Raw genomic sequence first — 19,795 nt, forward strand, 5'->3', positions numbered from 1 at the left:
TACCTGCCTCCCCCAGCCCAGGGCTACATGGCGCACCCCCAGCCCTATCTGCTCCCCTCCCAGGCCTCCCCTTCCCAGCCAGCACAGCCTGGCCTGGTCCCCTCCATCCCTTCCCCGGCCAAGCCATCACAAGCCCATTTTCCTCCACCCCAGCCGTCCTTGCCCCTGCCCACCACTGCCCAGCCAGAGGCCTCCCAGGGTGCTACCAAAGAGGCCAGTGGCACCGAGCAGCCGGACCCCTCCACCATGACTCCCCAGGTAAGGCAATGCTACCGCTGCATTCACTCCTGTGGCCCGGCTGGCAGCAGGGAGTCGCTAGGGCAGCGGTGGCCATTAACTTAAAGGGTTTGGACGCAACCCTTGGAAGTCAGGGAATGGCACAGCTCAGACAAAGCTTGGTTGTCAGGATGTAATAAATTGTCATTTTTCTGGAGCAAGCAAGTTGTTCAGGGAGAAGTCTTAACTCCTGGCTGAGGTTGATTTGTTTGGCAGGTTTGGTCTCTGAAGAATTGTTTTCCACTGTACGGCATGCGGGCAACCTGCACTGAACCTCTGCTGACTTGGTCCACCCTGTTGTGAGATGCAACAGTCTGTCTGCTGATTGCATGTCGCAGGATCGGTGCCTCTTGTCTTCAGTGATTTCTTATTTTAGTTTTAGTCTTGGGGTCATGTTTCAGGTGTATATCTGATCGGTATAGAATTGTGACTATTTAATCTTGCCACAAAAGCTGCAAAAGTGTTTCTGTCATAATACATAGTTGCGCTTTTCTTAGACTTATGCATTTTGTGCTACACATGCTTGATCTTCTGGTATAAAATTGTATGGGCATTGAAGGGAAACGTTCTGAAAATGCTTTTGATGTGAAAAATATTGTTAATACAGGATGCTTTTTATGTGTACACTACACAAAATGACTGCAAAACGTTCACGTGCTTCACTTCCTAAATGTGAGCAGTTCCAGTGAACTTGATGGGACCATTCCTATGCATTAGGTGAGGGACAATCCAGTTGCTTAAAGTTGGGCACACACAAAGAGGCACATGTGTTGAGGTCCTCAGCTATGTATAGAGGTCAGATTCACTGAGGCTTTTACATGGTTTTAGGTTTGGCTTGTAGAGATCCAGCTGCAAGAACGAAGCTGAAGTGTGTGCTTTAAAAAGTAAATTTAATTTATTTAAGTTGGCAAATGGATCTTAGGATTCTGATTTGAAGCTAAGTTTGCAAAAATCCTGTTGCATAATATTGAAGTCACTGACATTTTAAATGCGTTGGGACACCTTTTGGAATCATAGAATGGTTTGTATTGGAAGAGACCTTAACAATCAGCAAGTTCCAACCCCCTGCCATGGGCAGGGACACCTCCCACCAGACCAGATTGCCCCGTCCAACCTGGCCTTGAACACTGCCAGGAAGGGGGCATCCACAGCTTCCCTGGGCAACCTGTTCCTTTGGCTACTCTGAGTAAAGAATTTCTTCCTAGTAACTAATTTAAATCTCCCCTCTTTCAGTTTAAAACCATTCCCCCTCATCCTGTCACTACCTGCCCTTGTAAACAGTCCCTCCCCAGCTTTCTTGTAGGCCCCTTCAGGTACTGGAAGGCTGCTGTAAGGTCCCCCAGAGCCTTCTCTTCTTCAGGCTGAACCACCCCAACTCTCTCACCCTGTCCTCATAGGAGAGGTGCTCCAGCCCTCTGATCATCTTTGTGGCCCTCCTCTGGACCCCCTCCAACAGCTCAATGTCCTTCTTACATTGGGGGGCCGCAGAGCTGGATGCTGTACTCCAGGTGGGGTCTCACGAGAGCAGAGCAGAGGGGCAGAATCACCTCCCTTGCTCTGCTGGCCACACTGCTTGTGATGCAGCCTGGGATGCAGTTGGCCTCCTGGGCTGCAAGTGCACATTGCCAGCTCATGTTGAGCTTCTCATCCACCAGTACCCCCAAGCCCTTCAATCCATTCTCTGCCCAGCCCAATTGTTGTGACCCATGTGCGTGACCTTGCGCTTGGCCTCGTTGAACTTCATGCAGTTGGCATAGGCCAACTTCTCAATTCTTTACATTATATACATTAAAATGTCATACCAGTACCTGAATATGTTTGGGAATGTGTAATTTTTAAGTTTGCACCATACAACAAACTAACCACTGCCTCAAAAATTGGTGGTTTTCATTCATGAATTTAATTTTACAAAGCTTTTGGACAGTACTAGTTGATCTTTTATAATTATAGCAGTGGGACTTACTAAAATTTTTAATGGCAAACAAAAAACTTGAAAAATCAGGTGTAGAAAGGGATGTTAATTAAATATTGATGCTGCTTGCTGACTTGTTAAATTATTGAGCTTGAGATCAAACAGTAAACTCCAATTCCTCCCCCCTTATGCAGCCCAAAATTTTATTGATGTTCTTTGTTTCTCAACCAGTGTCTCCTTTCCAGAGCAGTCGCAGGTGATGTGTCACTGTGGTGCGCCCACAGAAGTGGCAGAATGCTGCTGAAGTTTCAGGTTGTCTGGTTTATGAGTGTTTATACAAACAACCTCTGTTTTGAGTCGTTTGTTTACTCTCGCGTATGTTTCAGTGCTAATTCAAAAGAAATATGGTACCTTGCTGCTCATAAATGTTGTACCAGATTGATACGATTTTGGCTGTCTTAGGCTGTAAAATGAGGCAGGATTTGGGGCAACGACTCCTTACACAATAGGAATGAGAAAAGCAACACGGAGTGATGCTCTTTTACTAATTATCTTTAAAGCTGAGTACAGAAATACAGAAATCTGTCATTTCTAAGATTTCATTAAGCCTTTGTTTGAAGAGGTATTCAAAACCAATTCTTTCTGGCCTCATCCCACACTGACAGTGGCTGCAGCCCAACAGATCAGTGTTTTTCTCTCGGTGTAGTAAATATTATGCAATTTGCCATGAGTTACTGTTTTATTATTTCCCTTTCCTGTCTGATAATAAGGTAGTGCTCTTTGCCTTGACAGTATTGCGAGTTTAGCTTCGTTTCTTGCGTGGCTCTACAGTTGGAGTAAATTGCTGGGTTCTTGTGTTTCTCTGCAATCGGGTGCATCTTTTGTCAAGTCCTGTTAAAATACTTGTGGTGTTTCATTACGGTGGTATTTAATTATCGTCTGATATTTGGGTGTCACGTGCTGCTCTTCATTGTCAGTAGTAAACAACTGTGTGTGGGTGCATCTGTATCCATCAAGATGCATTTATCTACATCTGTTGAAGTCTGCTTTACTGTGTCACCTTTCAGCTGCCTACTGAACTCTTTACAATTCCCCCTTTGTTTTATAAAGGATACTAAACCATTATCTTGCTATCTGCACCAGAAAAGGACCGAATGTCCCCCAAAATAGGCATTATGTTACAGCCTAGGCTCACCTAAATTGGTTCCAAAGTAGTTTTTTGGTGTGGGCTCTGCTTTAATGGTTTTGATGATACGTCCTGTGGCCAGGAGCTGACAGTGCTGGTTTCGGTGTTCTTTGTACAATGCACCAGTCATAGTCTCTTCATCAGCTAAAGATGGATAGAGGCAAATATTGATGCTGATGTATTCCTTGGGCTTAAGGGTTGTAACTGGACTTGAGTGACAGTTGTGAGGAGACAAGCACTCAAATAACTGAACTTTTCATTGTTGGAAGTATTCTGTGCTAGCACTTCTGTTCTGTTCAGACTAAGCTGCAGAAATCTGCCTTTCCGCTTCTCTTGCACTTTTCAGTTAGAACCTGCAGTGCATGTGTCACTGACTTCATCTGCTGTGAAACTTAGGTGACAGGATATTACAGTTGTAAAGCTCCTTGTGTGAATTCCTTGTCATACAATGATTCTTAGCCCTTTGTCCAATTGGTAGAACGAGGATCAACAAAATTAATCTGTGGAGACAGCAGTTTCATGGCAGTAGAAGAGGTGCTCATCAAGCCTAGCATCCTGCACTTTATGGTAAATCACCTTGTAATGACTTTTGAGAGGGGGCGATTGAATCAGGTTTTGTGTAGCTGGGGATGTGTGCTCCTCCTTGGTGCCAAAAGCTGAGCTTACTGCAGCACGTTGTTGTTGTTGAAGGTTTCTGAGAGAGCTCATGCTGGAGCGTGAATGCACATCTTCCACCCAGAGCCGTGAGAGCTTTTCTGAGTCATATTCTTGTTAGAGATTCTTGGCCTCTCCTTTGGTTGACCTCATCTCCAAGTTACAGTTTTACAGAAGTATTTTTTTTTAAATCAGCTCCGTGTTTAATTGTGTCTGCTGGATTGCTGCCAACAGAAAACATCATTCCTGATTGCGGCGTGAGGCAGGGCTTTCGGAGGAAGCTTGCACTTCTTTTAAACCTGTTTTAAGACGAGCAGAATGATTCGGTTTTGCGAAATCTCATCAGGCAACGCCTACCACTTTGTTGTTGTCACACATATTTTGAAATAGCTGCATCTTTTGGTTTCTTTTCTGTTTCTGAGTGGGCTTTGTATTGGTGTCTGTTCTTAACTGTGCACGCTTGGATGTAAGGGAAGAACAGAGAGTAGGAAAGACGTAGAGCAGTCACAGATTCTTGGAGGTGGTGGAGTTGACTTGAGAGCATAAAAACAGTTCACAGAATCACAGACCGTTAGGGATTGGAAGGGACCTCAAAAGCTCATCCAGTCCAGTCCCCCTGCTGGAGCAGGAACACCCAGATGGGGTTACACAGGAAGGCGTCCAGGCGGGTTTTGAATGTCTGCAGAGAAGGAGACTCCACAACCTCTCTGGGCAGCCTGGTCCAGTGCTCTGTCACCCTCAGTGAGAAGAAGTTTCTTCTCAAATTTAAGTGGAACCTCCTGTGTTCCAGCTTGTGCCCATTACCCCTTGTCCTATCATTGTTTGTCACCGAGAAGAGCCTGGCTCCATCCTTGTGACACTCACCCTTTATATATTTATAAACATTAATGAGGTTGCACTGTGTTAGACCACAACTACAGAATTTTACTAGTCTGCCTTTGACAGTGATGGAAAGCAGATGCTAAGAGACTAACTCAAAAATCAAGTGTATAGCAACACTTCCCTAAAATCTAGGAGCTGCCTTAGCTGCCGCTGGTGTCTTTACTTTTGAAGCGTGTAGGTTTTTTCTATGAGCTTACGGAGCTGTGTCTTGAATCCACAAAGCTCTAGCCCTTACAGTGGTGGCTGGCAGGGACTTCGGTAGCGTAAGGCCATGTCAGGTGAAGAGCTGCCTCCCTCGTGTTTTGAGTGTGTGTCCTGCTAGTCTGATCTGATGCCTGATATTTCCTGTGTTTGGAGAGAGAACCGAACTGTTGGTTCCTATTCAGGTCTCTTTAAGATGCACCACTAATGAAGTGTTGAGATACTTATCTTTAGTCTTTTGTTCTTTATCTTGGTGGCAGCTTACTGTGTTTTGAAGCTACTGTCATCTGCCCAGAGTACTCTAATTCTAGCCTGGAGTATTTAAAACTGAAACTTGATTCTTAAATGGATAATTTTTTGGGTGCAACCATACCTATTTACCTCTTCAGCAGTCGAATGAATTGGAATTACTGAGAATTGGTGATAAGTAATCCTCATCATATGCTGGTGGTTCTGATGGTTCTTTTTCCTTTCCACAGCCTTTATTCAAATGTCTCCACCACAGTTTCTCAGCTTTCTCTGTCACCCTACTTGATGTCCATGTTCTCTGTTCATCTTCTTGTTTTCTGTACATTTCCTCCTTTTTCTCTTTACTCCTCCCTTATTCACACCTGTCCTCCATTTTACCTAAGTTAGTCTCATTATAAGTATCTACAGTTGCTAGGAATAAAAAGCACTGAAAATAATGAGTATGGTACTTATCACATGCCTGTAGTAATTTGGTTTCTAATTGACCATCTTTCTGCTTTTCATTATTGTTCTCTTTAGTTGTAAGCTCTTTGAGGTAGGAAATAAATTCTGCAGCAGGTACTATGCCTCACATACTGGTTTCTGAATTTTGATTCAATCTTGTGACATCCATTGCAGTACTGGTGATGATGAAGTGAGTTTTCCCTCCAGAGAGATTTAAAAACTTTTCTAGAGTGTTATTCTAGTGACTATCATGAATTAATTTTCACGTTCTTTCCTGTGAAAGCTGTCTTAAAACATTTCTGTCTATTCTAGGAGCAGCAGCAATACTGGTACCAGCAGCACCTGCTTAGCCTGCAACAAAGGGCAAAAGCCCATGCTCAAGGACAGCAGCAAATGAAAGGTCCAGTAGTGAAGGATGCACCTGAGCAGAGAGCAAAGTCTGAAGAAGGAAAAACGAGTGCTTCAAGTCAGCAGTCTGAACCTCCTCCGCTTAATGAATCTCTGCCTCCAGCTTCCAAAGAAGACGAGGCTTCTCTTACAGCCACTGAAACTCAGGTGGGCTTTGTGAAGTGATGCCACACCAGTGTCCTAGATGGGACAAGTACCCAGAAAAGTAATGCCATCCGATTCTCATGTATACTGTGTAGCAATAACTAAGTGTGGTAAAGCAGTCTTAAAAGAACATTTGCTAAGGCTGCACCAATTAATAAAATAAAAATACACTCCTCGTATATAGACTTACACAGTCACCCACACATGCACTGAGTCCAAGCTTGGCTGACTCACCCTTTCCCCAACATTGTCATCTTTGTCTATGAGAAGCACTGTGTGATACCTAAGTGCGAAATCAAGTACTTCATAGATGAGGGATTCTGTCTTTAAGACACTGGTTTTTAATTCCTCTCTGGCAGTTTGTCAATTCTGGGTCTCCTTCTCTCTGTGTTACAGTTTGTCTGAAAGCCAGGAACTTTGCACAGAATATTTTTGTCAGCGTGCTTAATAACAGTTGCTGTATAACGGATGGAGGTCATGACTGATGTTTGAACAGATTACTGGGGTAGGGTAGTAGATTACCTTGCAGCATGTGCTCCACTTTGGTTTACAGTGTGTGGGTTCCTACCAAGTGGCAAAAGTAATGCACTTGGAGCTACTTTACCTCATGAAAAAGTACTGTTGTCTCATTATACTTGCTGTGAGCAACAGATAACAGTTCTGCATTAATCTTTTTCCTGTAGGTAGTTTCTGTATGTATGAATACTCTGCCATCAGCCCAACCTTTACATTCACATTAAGAATAAACAAAATAAAAATCAGCCTTCCAGAAGCTGTGGGCTGCCAGAATACTGAAATACAGAGTGATAAATAATGAACGTTGAGAAAGTTCCTGTAAACTGACTAGTGACCAAGCTTGTTTTTCTTCTGACAGAAGGAGCTTTCCTTTAGTTACAATGTTTCCCTTTTTCTCTAGCTCAATATTGAACCTCCCGATGACCCTGAGGAAGATTTGAGATTGCAGCAATTGCAAGCAGCAGCAGCTCAATGGCAGCAGCATCCCCACCAGCGGGTTGGATTTCAGTATCAGAGAATAATGCAGAAGCATGCCCAGCTGCAGCAGATAGTACAGCAGTATCAACAGATCATGCAACAGCCTCCACACCTACAGGTGAACCACTAATGGTGTTTGATGTGCTTCCTGGGCGACATAGCACTCATGATCTGCTGAAAAATGAGTACTTGAATAATTTGTCATGGCTGGCTCATTTTTCTAGCTACTTTTTCTGCTCAAACAGAAGTATATATCCCCTTTTCCTACTGTTAACTTCAAAATGAAAAAAGAATTCACAGGTGGTGGTGAAGCTTCAGTAGGATGAGAAATAAAAGTCCTTACACTTGTCATGAGATTTTTCAGACATCCCTGGGTGGTAAAGGAGCAAAGCTGAACACAATGTTGAATTTGCTCAGCTTTGAATGTTGTGCTGCTGGAGAAACAGTTCAGAAGAAAGGTCAGGTAAACAGGTGATTGCATGGAGTAATTTCATAGGTGCTCTTTTTTACAACATTATGTAGTACAGAAAATAAATGTGTGCAGTGATGAAGTAAACATATATGCCAAAAATTTGCAGTTAAAGTAATTAAGAAAATCAGCCTCACATTATTTTTTACTTAAATAATAAGTGAAATAGAGTTTTAATAACAAGTTTGGATAATTATATCAGTGTTGCAAGCTTTAAGCTTTTAAGCAGAAGTTGATTACTGTATTAGAGAGTTGAGTCAGCTTTTTTCTGGGTTGGTGGAGTTTGTACATTAAGCATTTCTTTGTAGCTTGGGCTGTCTGCTTTCAAAAAAAAAATCTCTTTAAGTGTGAACCCTAAAAATCTCAGACAAGATTAAGCCATGGATATTAGGACCTGTATCTATACATAATGAAAGTTAGTACCTCCTTGAAAGAAGCTTCATTGTGCAAATAAGATGATCTGGCAGACTCAGAGAAAAATAATTGCTGACAGCTGAAGCAACTCTGAGCAGGTTGATAGGAGAAGCTGAAACCTTGAGAAATAGCCACGTACTGTACATATGAAAGTGTGAATATTGGTTTGGGCTTTAGCCATTGTCAGTATCCAGTAGTCACAAAATCCCAGAATATTAGGAGTTGGAAGGGCTGATCAAAAGATCATGTAGTCCAACTCCCCTGCCAGAGCAGGATCACCTAGACTAGGAATAATAATGAGGAGTAAAAGCTGTAATAATACAACTTGGAGCCCTTTGATTATAGCTTTCTTCAGCTGTCCTGTTTAAAGCAATAAACAACAACAGAAAAAAGCCTCTTAGACATAAATGTCCTCTAGGCATAAAATGTGTAAATTCTCACTGTGACTTTAGACATCCCAGTTGGTGTTCGCTTTTGTTGCAGTGTAGTTCTTCCTCAAGCTTCTGCCCACATCAGGAATTGTGGTATTACAAGTGATACTGAAATATGTGGCTCTGAAAATAACTGAGATGGTATTTTGAAGTTATTCTTGTCTTCTCATTGCAGACAATGTCAGTGGAGATGCAGCTGCGACATTATGAGGCACAGCAAAAACAGTTTCAGCAGCTTCATAAAGATTGGGAGCGATCAATGAACCAGCAGTGGCAGCATCAGCTTCAAACCTACCCTCACAAAGACCAGCTTCAAGAGTATGAGAAACAGTGGAAAGCGTGGGATGAACAGATGAAGGTCACCCAGTCCCATCTGCAGGAGAAAGTGAGCTCACTCCAAAATCTGAAGAATCAGTACCCTGCAAATGTTTCGCTGCCACCTCCATTTGTTCCATATTCTCAAAGCACTCAAGGGGGCATTCCCATTATGCCTCCAACTTTACCTTCAACTACACCTCCGCTGGTCCCCCCGCCTCTCTCTTCTGTTTCTCAGTTATCTAATTCCTCTGTCCCTTCAGGATCCAGTTCTCAAAGCACTCAATCTACTGAGACACCAAGGCCAGCTCTGCTTCCCACCCCTGGTACCTATGCATCAAAAATAGCAAGTTCAACTGTCTATTCACCTTACCATTCTCAAGTAAGTTCATCCTTTGGCTCCTCAGACCATGGGAAGTCTCAAGCTCATCTTAGTAAACAAGGTGTCTCTGTTTCATCTGAGCAAGGATGTGGGGAACTGAAAGCCACTTCTGCAGGGTCTTCATCACATGCGCCTACCATGCAGGATAAACCAGTGAGGTCTGGTGGATTGCTTCCAGATCCTCCCAGATCAGCACGTTTTGAAGGCCCCAGAGGCCCTAGGTAAGGATGGTTTCATTGATTTATGCATGTTCCAGGCTACAAGACGAATGTCATGCCATGCTCTGTATTTATCTCGTTAAAGCAAGGATAGATGTCTTTCCCCTGAGCCTTATCTCGAGTAGAATGCCTTGGGTTTTTTTTTTTCCAGTAAAATGCTAGGGCACACTGCACCTTTTTCATTCCCAGAGACATAATATCCCTTTTGTGAAAACAGGAAAGCTGCTGTAAATATTTGATATGTCTTTGCTGTTCTTAGTTAGAATAACTTGATTCTATAGAGTCATTCTATATGGAAAATTATCTAAATCCCCAGCAGTTTCTCTCTGGTACTTGGAATGCAGTTTAGGAAAACGTAAAGCAAAACTGTTGAAGAACTGCTTTTAAGGTGTTGCTCTATATGCTAGTACCTTAATGTAGGCATTCTGAAAGGGATTCAGGAAAGTATTCAGATACATCTTCCATTGACTACACTAATGTAGCTGGATGCTATTTACTTTCTAGAAACAATAAAAAGTTCTCTTTGTAATCCAACATTTATTGCAGAAAGAAATGAAAATTCAGAGCTGTTCAGCAGTACTTTAACTTCTGGTGTGAGAGAGTTGTACAGCTGTATTCCTGTCCTATTCAGTGCTCTTTTCAAATTTGGCTGTTGAATAAGAGAGGTGGTGCTTGTCTCGAGTACAAATCGATGGTTTTCTGCCATTACTTACCATTCAAACAATTATAAATGAGAGAGGGAAAGAAATGAAGATTTGAGCCTTAAGATCCTAGCATTAGGATTCTTTGCCACTCTTTCTTTTGCATTACATCATGATGGTCTTGGTTTTGAAGACTGCTCTCTTTATCTTTTGGTAAGATACAGTTTTGGTCCGCCTTAATATAAAGCTACTATGAGAGCCAGTGTTCTGTGTCTTTTCTGTGGTTTTATACCCACTGTATGGTTTAATCCAAGATCGTGTTTTTCTCTCCTACTTGACATGATATCAGGTTGCAAAAACAGCATCTGTTTTGTCTTGCCATTAGTTCATTTGATGTGATGCCTCCTGAATCAGTGAACAGTTTTGTTCTGTTAAATTGTTTCTATCCTTGCATACTCTACTAGACTTTACAATCGCATCTTCATGTTTGGTTCCCTTCCCTTTGCTTCCAAAGTGATCATTCATGAATAATAATTCATGAATTGCTAGCAATGTAAATGATTTTTTTAATAACTTTTAATAATTTTCTACCTCCTGATGGTTTTTTTAAAAGTGTTGTTTCTGGTCTTTATATGGACCCCTGAGGGACACCACTTGTCACCAGTCTCCATCTGGACATTGAGCCATCGACCACTACCCTCTGGGTGCAACCATCCAGCAATTCCTTATCCACCAAACAGTCCATCCATCAAATCCATCTCTCTTCAATGTAGTGAGAAGGATGTTGTGGGGGACCATGTCAAAGGCCTTACAGAAGTCCAAATAGATGACATGCATAGCTCTTCTCTTGTCTTCTGATATAGTCACTCCATCGTAGAGTGGTTGGTCAGACAGGACTTGCCCTTAGTGAAGCCATGCTGGCTGTCTCAAATCACCTCCTTGTCCTCCATGTGCCGTACCACAACTTCCAGGAGGATCTGTTCTATGATCTTTGCAGGCACGGAGGTGAGGCTGACAGGTCGGTAGTTCCCAGGGTCCTCCTTTCTACCCTTTTTATAAAGCAGGTGCAATGTTTCCGTTTTTTTCCAGTCACCAGGGTCTTCACCTGATTGCCATGACTTTTCAGATATCATGGAGAGTGGCTTGGCAACTGCATCAGCCAATTCCCTCAGGACTCTGGGATGCATCTCATCAGGTCCCATAGACTTACGTATGTTTGGGTTTGTCAGGTGGTCACAAACCTGATCTTCTCTTACAGTGGTAGGGCCTTTGCTCCCCTAGTCTGTCCTGTGGTCCATCCACTCGAGAAGTGTGAGAAGAGAGTTTGCTAGTGAAGACTGAGTCAAATTTTGAGTACCTCAGCCTTCTCTTTGTCTGTTGTTACCAGTTTGCCAGTTGTGTTCACTTTCTGGCTACGCTTTCTTGGACCTTCCTTTTCTGGCTGACGTACTTAAAGAATCCCTTCTTATTATTCTTTGCATCCCTTGCCATGTTCAGCTCCAGCCACACTTTGGCCTTCCTGACCCCATCCAGTGAGACACAACTGTGAATCCCAAACACCCAAGCAACTTGACTTCAGAGATGAGTTCTCTATTTTGTGTAAAATGAATTTGATTTTTTTCTAGTCTATCACAGAAATAGGTACTGGAGCACATACTTGAAGATTGGCTTTTTTACTTGATCAGCCTTGCATGAATTATTTTTCATTAGTTTGCCTGAACTATTTCCTAATATTGAAGTGATAGCAGTTGTAGGTGCTCTCAAAAGGAATTTTAAAAGTGATGTATTTGTTCTAGGCATATTATCTTGCATGGACCCAGGCATTATCACAGTTCGTTGCACTTTCTGAAAGGATCTTTATTTCAAGATTTTTCCAGGTGGCATTCGTCACCATAGTTAAGTAGGCTTGTTGCGTACTATCGAAACAACAAAAGTTGTTGATTGCAACAAAACTTTCATTAAACAGAAGTTGGAAGTTTTTTTCAAATGAGTTTGCCAGCTTTCTTTGTCAATCAAGTTTAAGATCTGAGATATTTAAGCCAAGTTTCCTTTTAGGGTTTCATAATCTGCAAGTGGCTTAAACTGGTCTTTAGCGGACGGTATTGAATTGAAGAACACGTCTCTGTGCTTCTGCACCGATTAAGTAGGGATTGATCTTCAGGCACACTAGGGTTCATTGGTTAGAAGTAACTTTCGGGGTGGGTGAAACTGTCTTTTGAAGATTTTAATTTTACTTGTTCATTTGAATAAAATTGCCATTATGTCATCTATAGATTTGATGGACCTCGAGGAAGAGGATATGACAAGTTTGAAGGGTCAAGACACAGAGGGCCTCGTTTTGACTCCCAGCGCTCAGAAGGATACAGGTCACGTTTTGACCGACAGAATACAGATGGGCAGTCTTCAGGTAGGTGGGGGACTATCCCACGAGGACCAGCAGCACAATTTTATACTTCGACAAATGCATCACATGGACATGGTTCCCGACCTGGTGGACCGCGGTGGAGGGGGCCCAGGCCTCATATGGGACAGCAGCAGCAGCAGCAGCAGTCACAGACGGACTCACAGTCAGAAGATAAAGAAACTTTTGCAGATGTAGCTGACAACCAGCAGCCTGTGAGCAGAACACAGTCTACTCCCGACGCTGAGAGTGCAGATCCCATTGAGTCGAATGAGGACCTGACAGACACTCAACAGGAACCATCCAAACCTGAAGTCAAAGAAACTGTTTCAGACCCTCCTAAAAAGTGGACGTGGAGTTCACACGATCCTAACCAGCCAATAGAAGAGTCCAAAGCACCTACTCCGCCTCTTCAGAACCAGAAGTCACCATCCCTTTCTAGTAACCCTGTAGCTTTGCAGTCAGGTATTGCAAGGACAGGCGGTGCGGTAACCCCTGTAACAGGAGATCAGGAGTTGGATTCTCCAGATGACCAGTTGATTGCTTCAGATAGCACCGAGGGCCTAGCTGGACAAGAAAGCAGAGGAAAAGGGCAATTTATGCATGAAGATAGAGGTAAGGGACCAGTAAGCAGAGGAAGAGGCCAGGGTAGACTGGAGGATGGCCGTGGCAGAGGGCAGAGGGATGGCCGTGGCTGGGGAATGGGTCGTGGCCGGGGAATGGGGAGGATGGATGGTGGCCGAGGGATGGGAAGGATGGATGGTGGCCGGGGAATGGGAAGGATGGATGGTGGCTGGGGAATGGGCAGGATGGACGATGGCCATGGCCGGGGAATGGGCAGGATGGACGATGGCCGTGGCAGAGGATATGTATACAGAGGCAGAGGGCAGGCCAGACAGGCATCCATCCGTGGCAGGGGGATGTTCAGGAGAGCAGGCAGCAGGGAGAGGATGCCAGATAGGCGCTCAGGCAGCAGAGAAAGGATGCCAGATGGACGGTCTGGCAGCCGAGAGAGGGGACTGGGTGGGCGGTCAGACAGCCACGAGAGAGTATTCTCTAGCCGAGACAGAGAGCTCGCTGGGCGGACAGGCAGCCGGGACAGGGGACGGGCAGGCAGCCGGGAGAGAGGTCCGGTCAGGCGGGCAGGGAGTCGGGAGAGGGAGCCTATGCGTCGGGCGGGTAGCCAAGAGAGGGATCCTATGCGGCAGGCAGGTGGCCGGGAGAGGGTCCCATTTAGGCGGGCGGGTAGCCGTGAGAGGGGCCCATTTAGGCGGGCAGGTAGCTATGAGAGGGGCCCAGTCAGGCGGGCAGATAGCCATGAGAGGGGTCCCATGAGGAGGGGAGGTAGCCGGGAGAGGGAAGCTGGAAGATCTGAAACAGGCAATATGGATAAACCCATTCACCTAGGAGATGACCCTGACAATTTGCCTCCATACCATCGAGACGAGACACTCGGGGGTTCTTGGGGTCACGAAGATGATAGAATGCAGGAGGAATTTCCTTTAGATAGTCAAGATGACCCTTCTTTGGAGCATGAGCGATTGGATGACTGGGAAAGAGAACGATACTGGAGAGATCACAACTCTGATTATCAGGATGAATCTGTAGATGCGTATGACAGAGATGACAGGTTGCAATCCCACCATTCATTGCCTCCATTATCGCCCCTGCCACCACTACCTCCTTTATCATCTGATCATGACAGACGAGATTCGTGGTGGGATGACTGGAAAAGACCAAGAGACAGGGAACTAGAGAGAGATCTAGATAGGACTGGAAGATCCTCAGATGTCTATGATCAAGATTTAGACAGAGAATGGGATAGAGACTGGGACATGAGAGCCATGGATGACAGAGAAATGGGGAATCGCGACCTGGATATTCCCCCTCTACCACCATTACCACCTCTTCCACCTCTGGACAGATACCGTGAAGATAGGTGGAGGGAGGATAGGAGCAGAGATCATTATGACAGAGACCTCCGAGACAGGGAAGAGCTGAGGATCCGAGAGTATCCAGAAAGATACGACACGTGGCGGGAGAAGCAAGACTACCTTCCTGAAAGGACTGACTGGGAGAGGGAACGGTTGTCGGACAGGTGGTATCCAAATGATGGAGACAGGCTGCGGTCTCTGGATGACCATCCGGATTCATCCCTTCCTCCACCTTCACATTCCTCTGATATGCTGGGAGCAGATTCAAACCTGGACGCTGACCAGGGTTTGGGAGGAGTGATGGTCCTTAGCCAAAGACAGCATGAGATAATCCTGAAGGCTGCCCAGGAGCTCAAAATGCTTCGGTGAGTTGCCTGGTTCTGTTACTTTTGGGTGAGAGAGAAATTACTAAGTAGGCTTATTGGATTTTCTTTATCCGTTGTGGTGGCTACTGCATTTCTTTCCTGAAATGTTGCACTTCTGAGCTAGTGCACCTCCACCTGGTGTGGAGGACATTCATTTCCTTTTGAACATCTTTGTGATAAATGTTTGTTATGATGCATTGGTGTGTTGTGACACATTGACTTTTTTTTCTGACCTATCTTTCTCCTTCCTTCTGACACAAGTGCTCTGGGTTTGACTAGGGGTGACTAAATTTTGACATTGCAAGCTTTTCTTGGGATTATGAATTGCCCTCCAGTTTCAGCTATTAAGTTGGCAAGTCAGATGTATTGTAGATTTAAGCAGCCATATGGGCAATTTGGATGTGAATGGAGTTTTCAGAATCTTAATCAGGAATGGGCTGAGATTCAGAGCTTTGTTTTTTTTAAATTACTGACTCTCTCCTCTCTGCATGCCTTGTCTCATAGAACAAAGTATACATTTATAAGTATTCTCTCGCTTTATTTCACACATAAGTAGTAGTGATTTTAAAACTAATTATTGTAAACTATTTTAATTTTATACAAAAAAACTTGTGTGCAGACTTTGACCCTTGATGACGCTGGGATCACACTTTATCTATTACTAGAGTGAATGACTGATGCTAAACACTGCACCTGTATTTGTGGTGGAAAGCTTCTTGGTTTGTTTCCAGTTCGAGTTCATTGTGTCTCACTTACTCAGATACATTTCCAAGCCTGGAAATAATGTTCACTGTGGGTTTTGGAAGGAAAAATTGTACTTCGGTACCTTAGCAAGCTTTCAGAACCTCCTTTTTGGACGCTGACTCAGTAATGGAGCTGCAAGTTCCTCGAGGACGAATTTCATGGTGGTACTTATGTTCATGCTCCTTAAGAGTCTTCCGTTTCCCCACTGCAGCTGTCCCACAGAATATTTAAAGCACAGCTCTCAGAACAGTGTGGGGCTTCTGTGGAGATGGTGCTCCGTTCCTAATTTATTCCTTGATTTATGCAGTAGTGGCTTAATTTCTTTTCATGATAGTAGGAGCTCATTTGGAACCAGTTATTTGGAGAACCTCCATCACAGTTTGTGGGTGGAGTTTTTTTCTTAAGTAGGTGGTTGTTCCTTTACCTGTGAACATGGCATTCCCTGTTTATTACTTTCCAGGAAGAGATCTGTCCACATCACCTGGCCAATCTTTTTGTTATCCTCAAATGAGCTTTTTAATCTTTTTATTAGTGTCAGATGAGCTTGTTGATAATTGCTTTTTAATAGTTACCTGTCAAGATCTACAGTAATGTGGTTCTTAACTCACACGATGGGAGCTATTTAATTTTTGGATACTGCCGACTTTCTGATTAAAGCATACCCGTTGGTTTTTTTTTTGCTTTTTACAATGCTCCCTCATTTGAAATCCAGCAGAGTCAGTGGATAATCTCATCAAGTTTGGTTGGTCTGAGTTCAGAGGATCAGCATAACAGCAGTGGTAATGATCAGGAGGATGTGGATGTGAGAGTTCAGCAAGGCCACGTTTTCGAAAGCAGCTACTGGACTCCCTAAGGCTTTATAGGTGTTTATTTCAAAATAACTACTAGAGTAACCTCTTAAATGTCAGAAACATCCTAGGGCTCAAGAAATTTAGTAATGTACCAATGAATAGAGCACACAGCAACTATCCAAATGCTTTCTTTGTGAAATGTATTCATAAAAAAACCCAAACCAGAAATCTGCGTTTCTTTTACTACTTTCAGCGAATGAGATGTTTTGGAGGAGGTTGTAGAGAAAAGAGGAAGCATCTTTGAGGCAGGGTCGTGTGGTTCAGCCCTTCATGAGTTACTGAGAGAGAGCTAAGAATTGGTGCCTAGTAAAGATGGGGGTTTTATCTCATAAACAAGATGTGCTAAATAATGGGCAATCAAAAGGAATGTTTGGTTTTCATGATTACATTTACATTAAACTATGTCGAAAGACACAGGCGCTTTGCACTTTTGTTGAAGCTGTCTTGTTTTCAGACTCGTGAGATTGCTAAGCATCTGTCCCATATGGAAGGCCTTAGTTGCATGCCAAAATGCAAGAGAAGTAATTTTCTAAAGGGAAAGGAGGACTTTTATTCTGAAGAATTTAAATTTTCGCTGCAATTAGATTATTTAACGACTGTGAAGTCTGTGTCGTAAAGCAAGATTTGACATAGGGCTTGGAGCCTATGGGTTTTTTGATCCTTTTCAGCTTTCTGACTTTCTCATTGCCCCAGGTTGCCAGGCGTATGTTTTGCTGTTTAACGTGACCAGCTGCAAGCCGGTGGACTTAATCTAAGGACCAGAGTTTGGAAATTACTGCCTAAGTGAATAATTTATTAGGGCTGAAATATTTAAACATACAAGCTAAAACGTTTTACGTAAGAAAGCAAATACATACATACCTCTTTCTAAACTGGTAAAAAGGGATGATAAAACATAATACTGCTGATACTGTTGTTTTCTTAAAATCAGTCACACTGGTACTTCTTGCCAGGTTTTTATAAGCAGGTGACCCCAATCTGAACGGTAGGAACAACTTTAAGGAGACTGCTTAAGCCAAGAGTTGTACCAGTAGTGTGGTGCATAACTGCTTTCGTTTCCAAAGGTAAAGCCTTCATCCGGCTTTGCTTTTATTGTGTATGAAACAGCATCCTCTGAGCTCCATGCTGTTCTGTATTTGTCATCTGGTGTATTTTTCCTACACCACGCGTAAAGAAGACCTTTTAAGTGCTAGCAGTTGCTTGGTGTGCTCTTTGTACCAATGAAGCACTGCAGATCCCTTTCTGAGAGCCGAGTTCCCCTTGCACTGGGTGCTGAGCAGATGGGTTGCTGCTCAGAATGGCCTCTGCTGGGCCTAACATAGAGGGATCCTGTTCTTAGTTGCTTGGGCACTGCATTAATACAGACAATTAATATGAACAAAGAGGTTTTAGCAATAATAATAACAAATATAGTAATAACAAACCTAGATAAATAGATGCAAACAAAACCTGAAAGGAAATCTTACCCAATACAGATAGATCTTTGTCATCCAGTGGTTGTGAAGTTCACTGCTGGTCCTGGTCTCTGCTCTATAGACTAGGTAGCATTTTGATATATAAAGCGAGAAAGCAAAAGCTAACATCACCACTTTGGTTTTAAATGTTGGAGTTTCTGCTGTGCTTTGTGTTGGCCTCAATCCTGTTGGTGTGCAACCCAGAGCAAGTCACTGCAAGCGCTTAAGTGCACATTTCCAGTGGGCTTCTGGTTTGCAGAAGGTGTTGCCAGAAGCTAAAAAGTAGCTTTGCTCTTTACTGTCAATGTGGAGTGGTTCTGGCCAAGTACAGAATCATAACTGCATGTCACAGAGGAAATTTGTGATGAAAAAAGGAGGCAGATAATACATTAAATATGTCCATGGTTATGTGAATGTGAAACAGGGATTTCTGAATCATAGCATTGACCATGTAAAGCCTACTGTGTCCTTTTCTTCTTTGGACTTGGCCTCTGATGCTGGTGTAATATGTGGTTTTCACTGTGAGAGTTGATTTCTTTAATTTTTCATTTAAGCTACAGACTGATAACACTTTCTTGTGGTTCACGTGCAGAGAGCAGAAAGAACAGCTGCAGAAGTTGAAAGAGTTTAAAGCTGACATTTCCACACAAGACTCTCCGAGATCTCAGAACACGAGCACAAGGCTGGGTGCCTTTCAGGTAAATTAATCTTGTGTTAACTTAATAACATGCTGCTAGTAATTACTGTTAATGTGTATGTCAGATCAGTTCTGCACTCTGATGGTAAAACTTCTCTGTGCAATGCCTCCCCAGCAGCCCTTACAACCTCATCAATCTTCTGTTGAGGCCAAGCAACTTCTTTGTTTCTTTAGATTTTCCAGAGCCTCTTCTACTCATTCAGTCCACCGTGTCTTCTGAGCATGACCCGCTGGGGACAGTGGCACATGAGGGTCAGCAGCCTGGGCTGCTGTGGGGTGATGGGCAGGAAGAGGTGAGCTCTTCCAAAACAGGGCCATAAGGCTCGTGAGGAGACCCTCCTGTTCCTTGCCTAAGTTCTGATGTCCTGCTCTGCTTTTCCTACTCTAAGAGCTCTCTCCTTTTTGGAGTTAGAGGAATTTGAGAATAAGTTCACCAGAAACTGAGCGAGTTCAGTGTAGAATAAGCATTAGCTTTCTGTTTGCTGTCTTTCTTAGGAATTCTCATTACCCTCTGTAATATCATAAAGTGCACGGAAGCTCACATTTGTATAACTCCGTGACTTCATCTCCCACTGTGATGCAAGTTATTCCTCTGCTGCGTAGTCTTCTGGTTGGTTCTGGGAACTCTTCTAGGCTGCTTATATTTGGGGTTTTTTTATAATTTATACCCAGTCAGAAACCAACTGAACTTCTACAGTCATGTTAACTCAGGTTTATAAATCCTTCCTATTATGAATAAACAGTATTGTTAAATGTATGTTGGAAGAGATACCTGAGTCCATGCACAGTCCTTATTATTCATCACATCTTAACCCCAAAGTTACTACTACCAATAAATTTAGCCGTACTGACCTCTGGGTCTGGCATTTAGGCAGCCAAGCTTTGTTTGTCCTTCCCTCCAGAGAAGTGTTACGCAGTGAATGAGGCGCTGCAGGTTTTCTTTTTGCCTAGTTGACCTCTTCCTTGTTTACAGTGTCTATAAAGTAAAATAATGGAACAGATTTGCTACCAAGAACTGCAGGTACATAGATGCCTTTAGGAAGAGACTTTTCTCAACTTTGATATTTTGTATCTCGGACTACTTCACCCATCTGTATAGAGGTATTCAAATAACTCTTATCTTTCTTGGC

At 43.4% G+C, this 19,795-nt stretch overlaps 1 protein-coding gene across 1 annotated transcript in view; it reads left to right on the plus strand.

Moving 5' to 3' along the window:
* Positions 1 to 27: 27 nt before the first annotated feature.
* Positions 28 to 19,795, plus strand: part of YLPM1 (YLP motif containing 1) — a 40,714-nt gene continuing 20,946 nt past the window's right edge. The window contains exons 1-8 of the mRNA XM_010178972.1: positions 28 to 258; positions 6,117 to 6,359; positions 7,273 to 7,467; positions 8,839 to 9,581; positions 12,493 to 13,799; positions 13,833 to 13,964; positions 14,028 to 14,919; positions 18,561 to 18,655. Of these exons, the coding sequence (XP_010177274.1) occupies positions 28 to 258; positions 6,117 to 6,359; positions 7,273 to 7,467; positions 8,839 to 9,581; positions 12,493 to 13,799; positions 13,833 to 13,964; positions 14,028 to 14,919; positions 18,561 to 18,655 (3,838 nt within the window). The remainder of the gene's footprint in view (positions 259 to 6,116; positions 6,360 to 7,272; positions 7,468 to 8,838; positions 9,582 to 12,492; positions 13,800 to 13,832; positions 13,965 to 14,027; positions 14,920 to 18,560; positions 18,656 to 19,795) is intronic.

The sequence above is a fragment of the Mesitornis unicolor genome, unplaced genomic scaffold (genome assembly GCF_000695765.1).
Source record: "Mesitornis unicolor isolate BGI_N332 unplaced genomic scaffold, ASM69576v1 scaffold5092, whole genome shotgun sequence".
Classification (NCBI taxonomy): Eukaryota; Metazoa; Chordata; class Aves; order Mesitornithiformes; family Mesitornithidae; genus Mesitornis; species Mesitornis unicolor.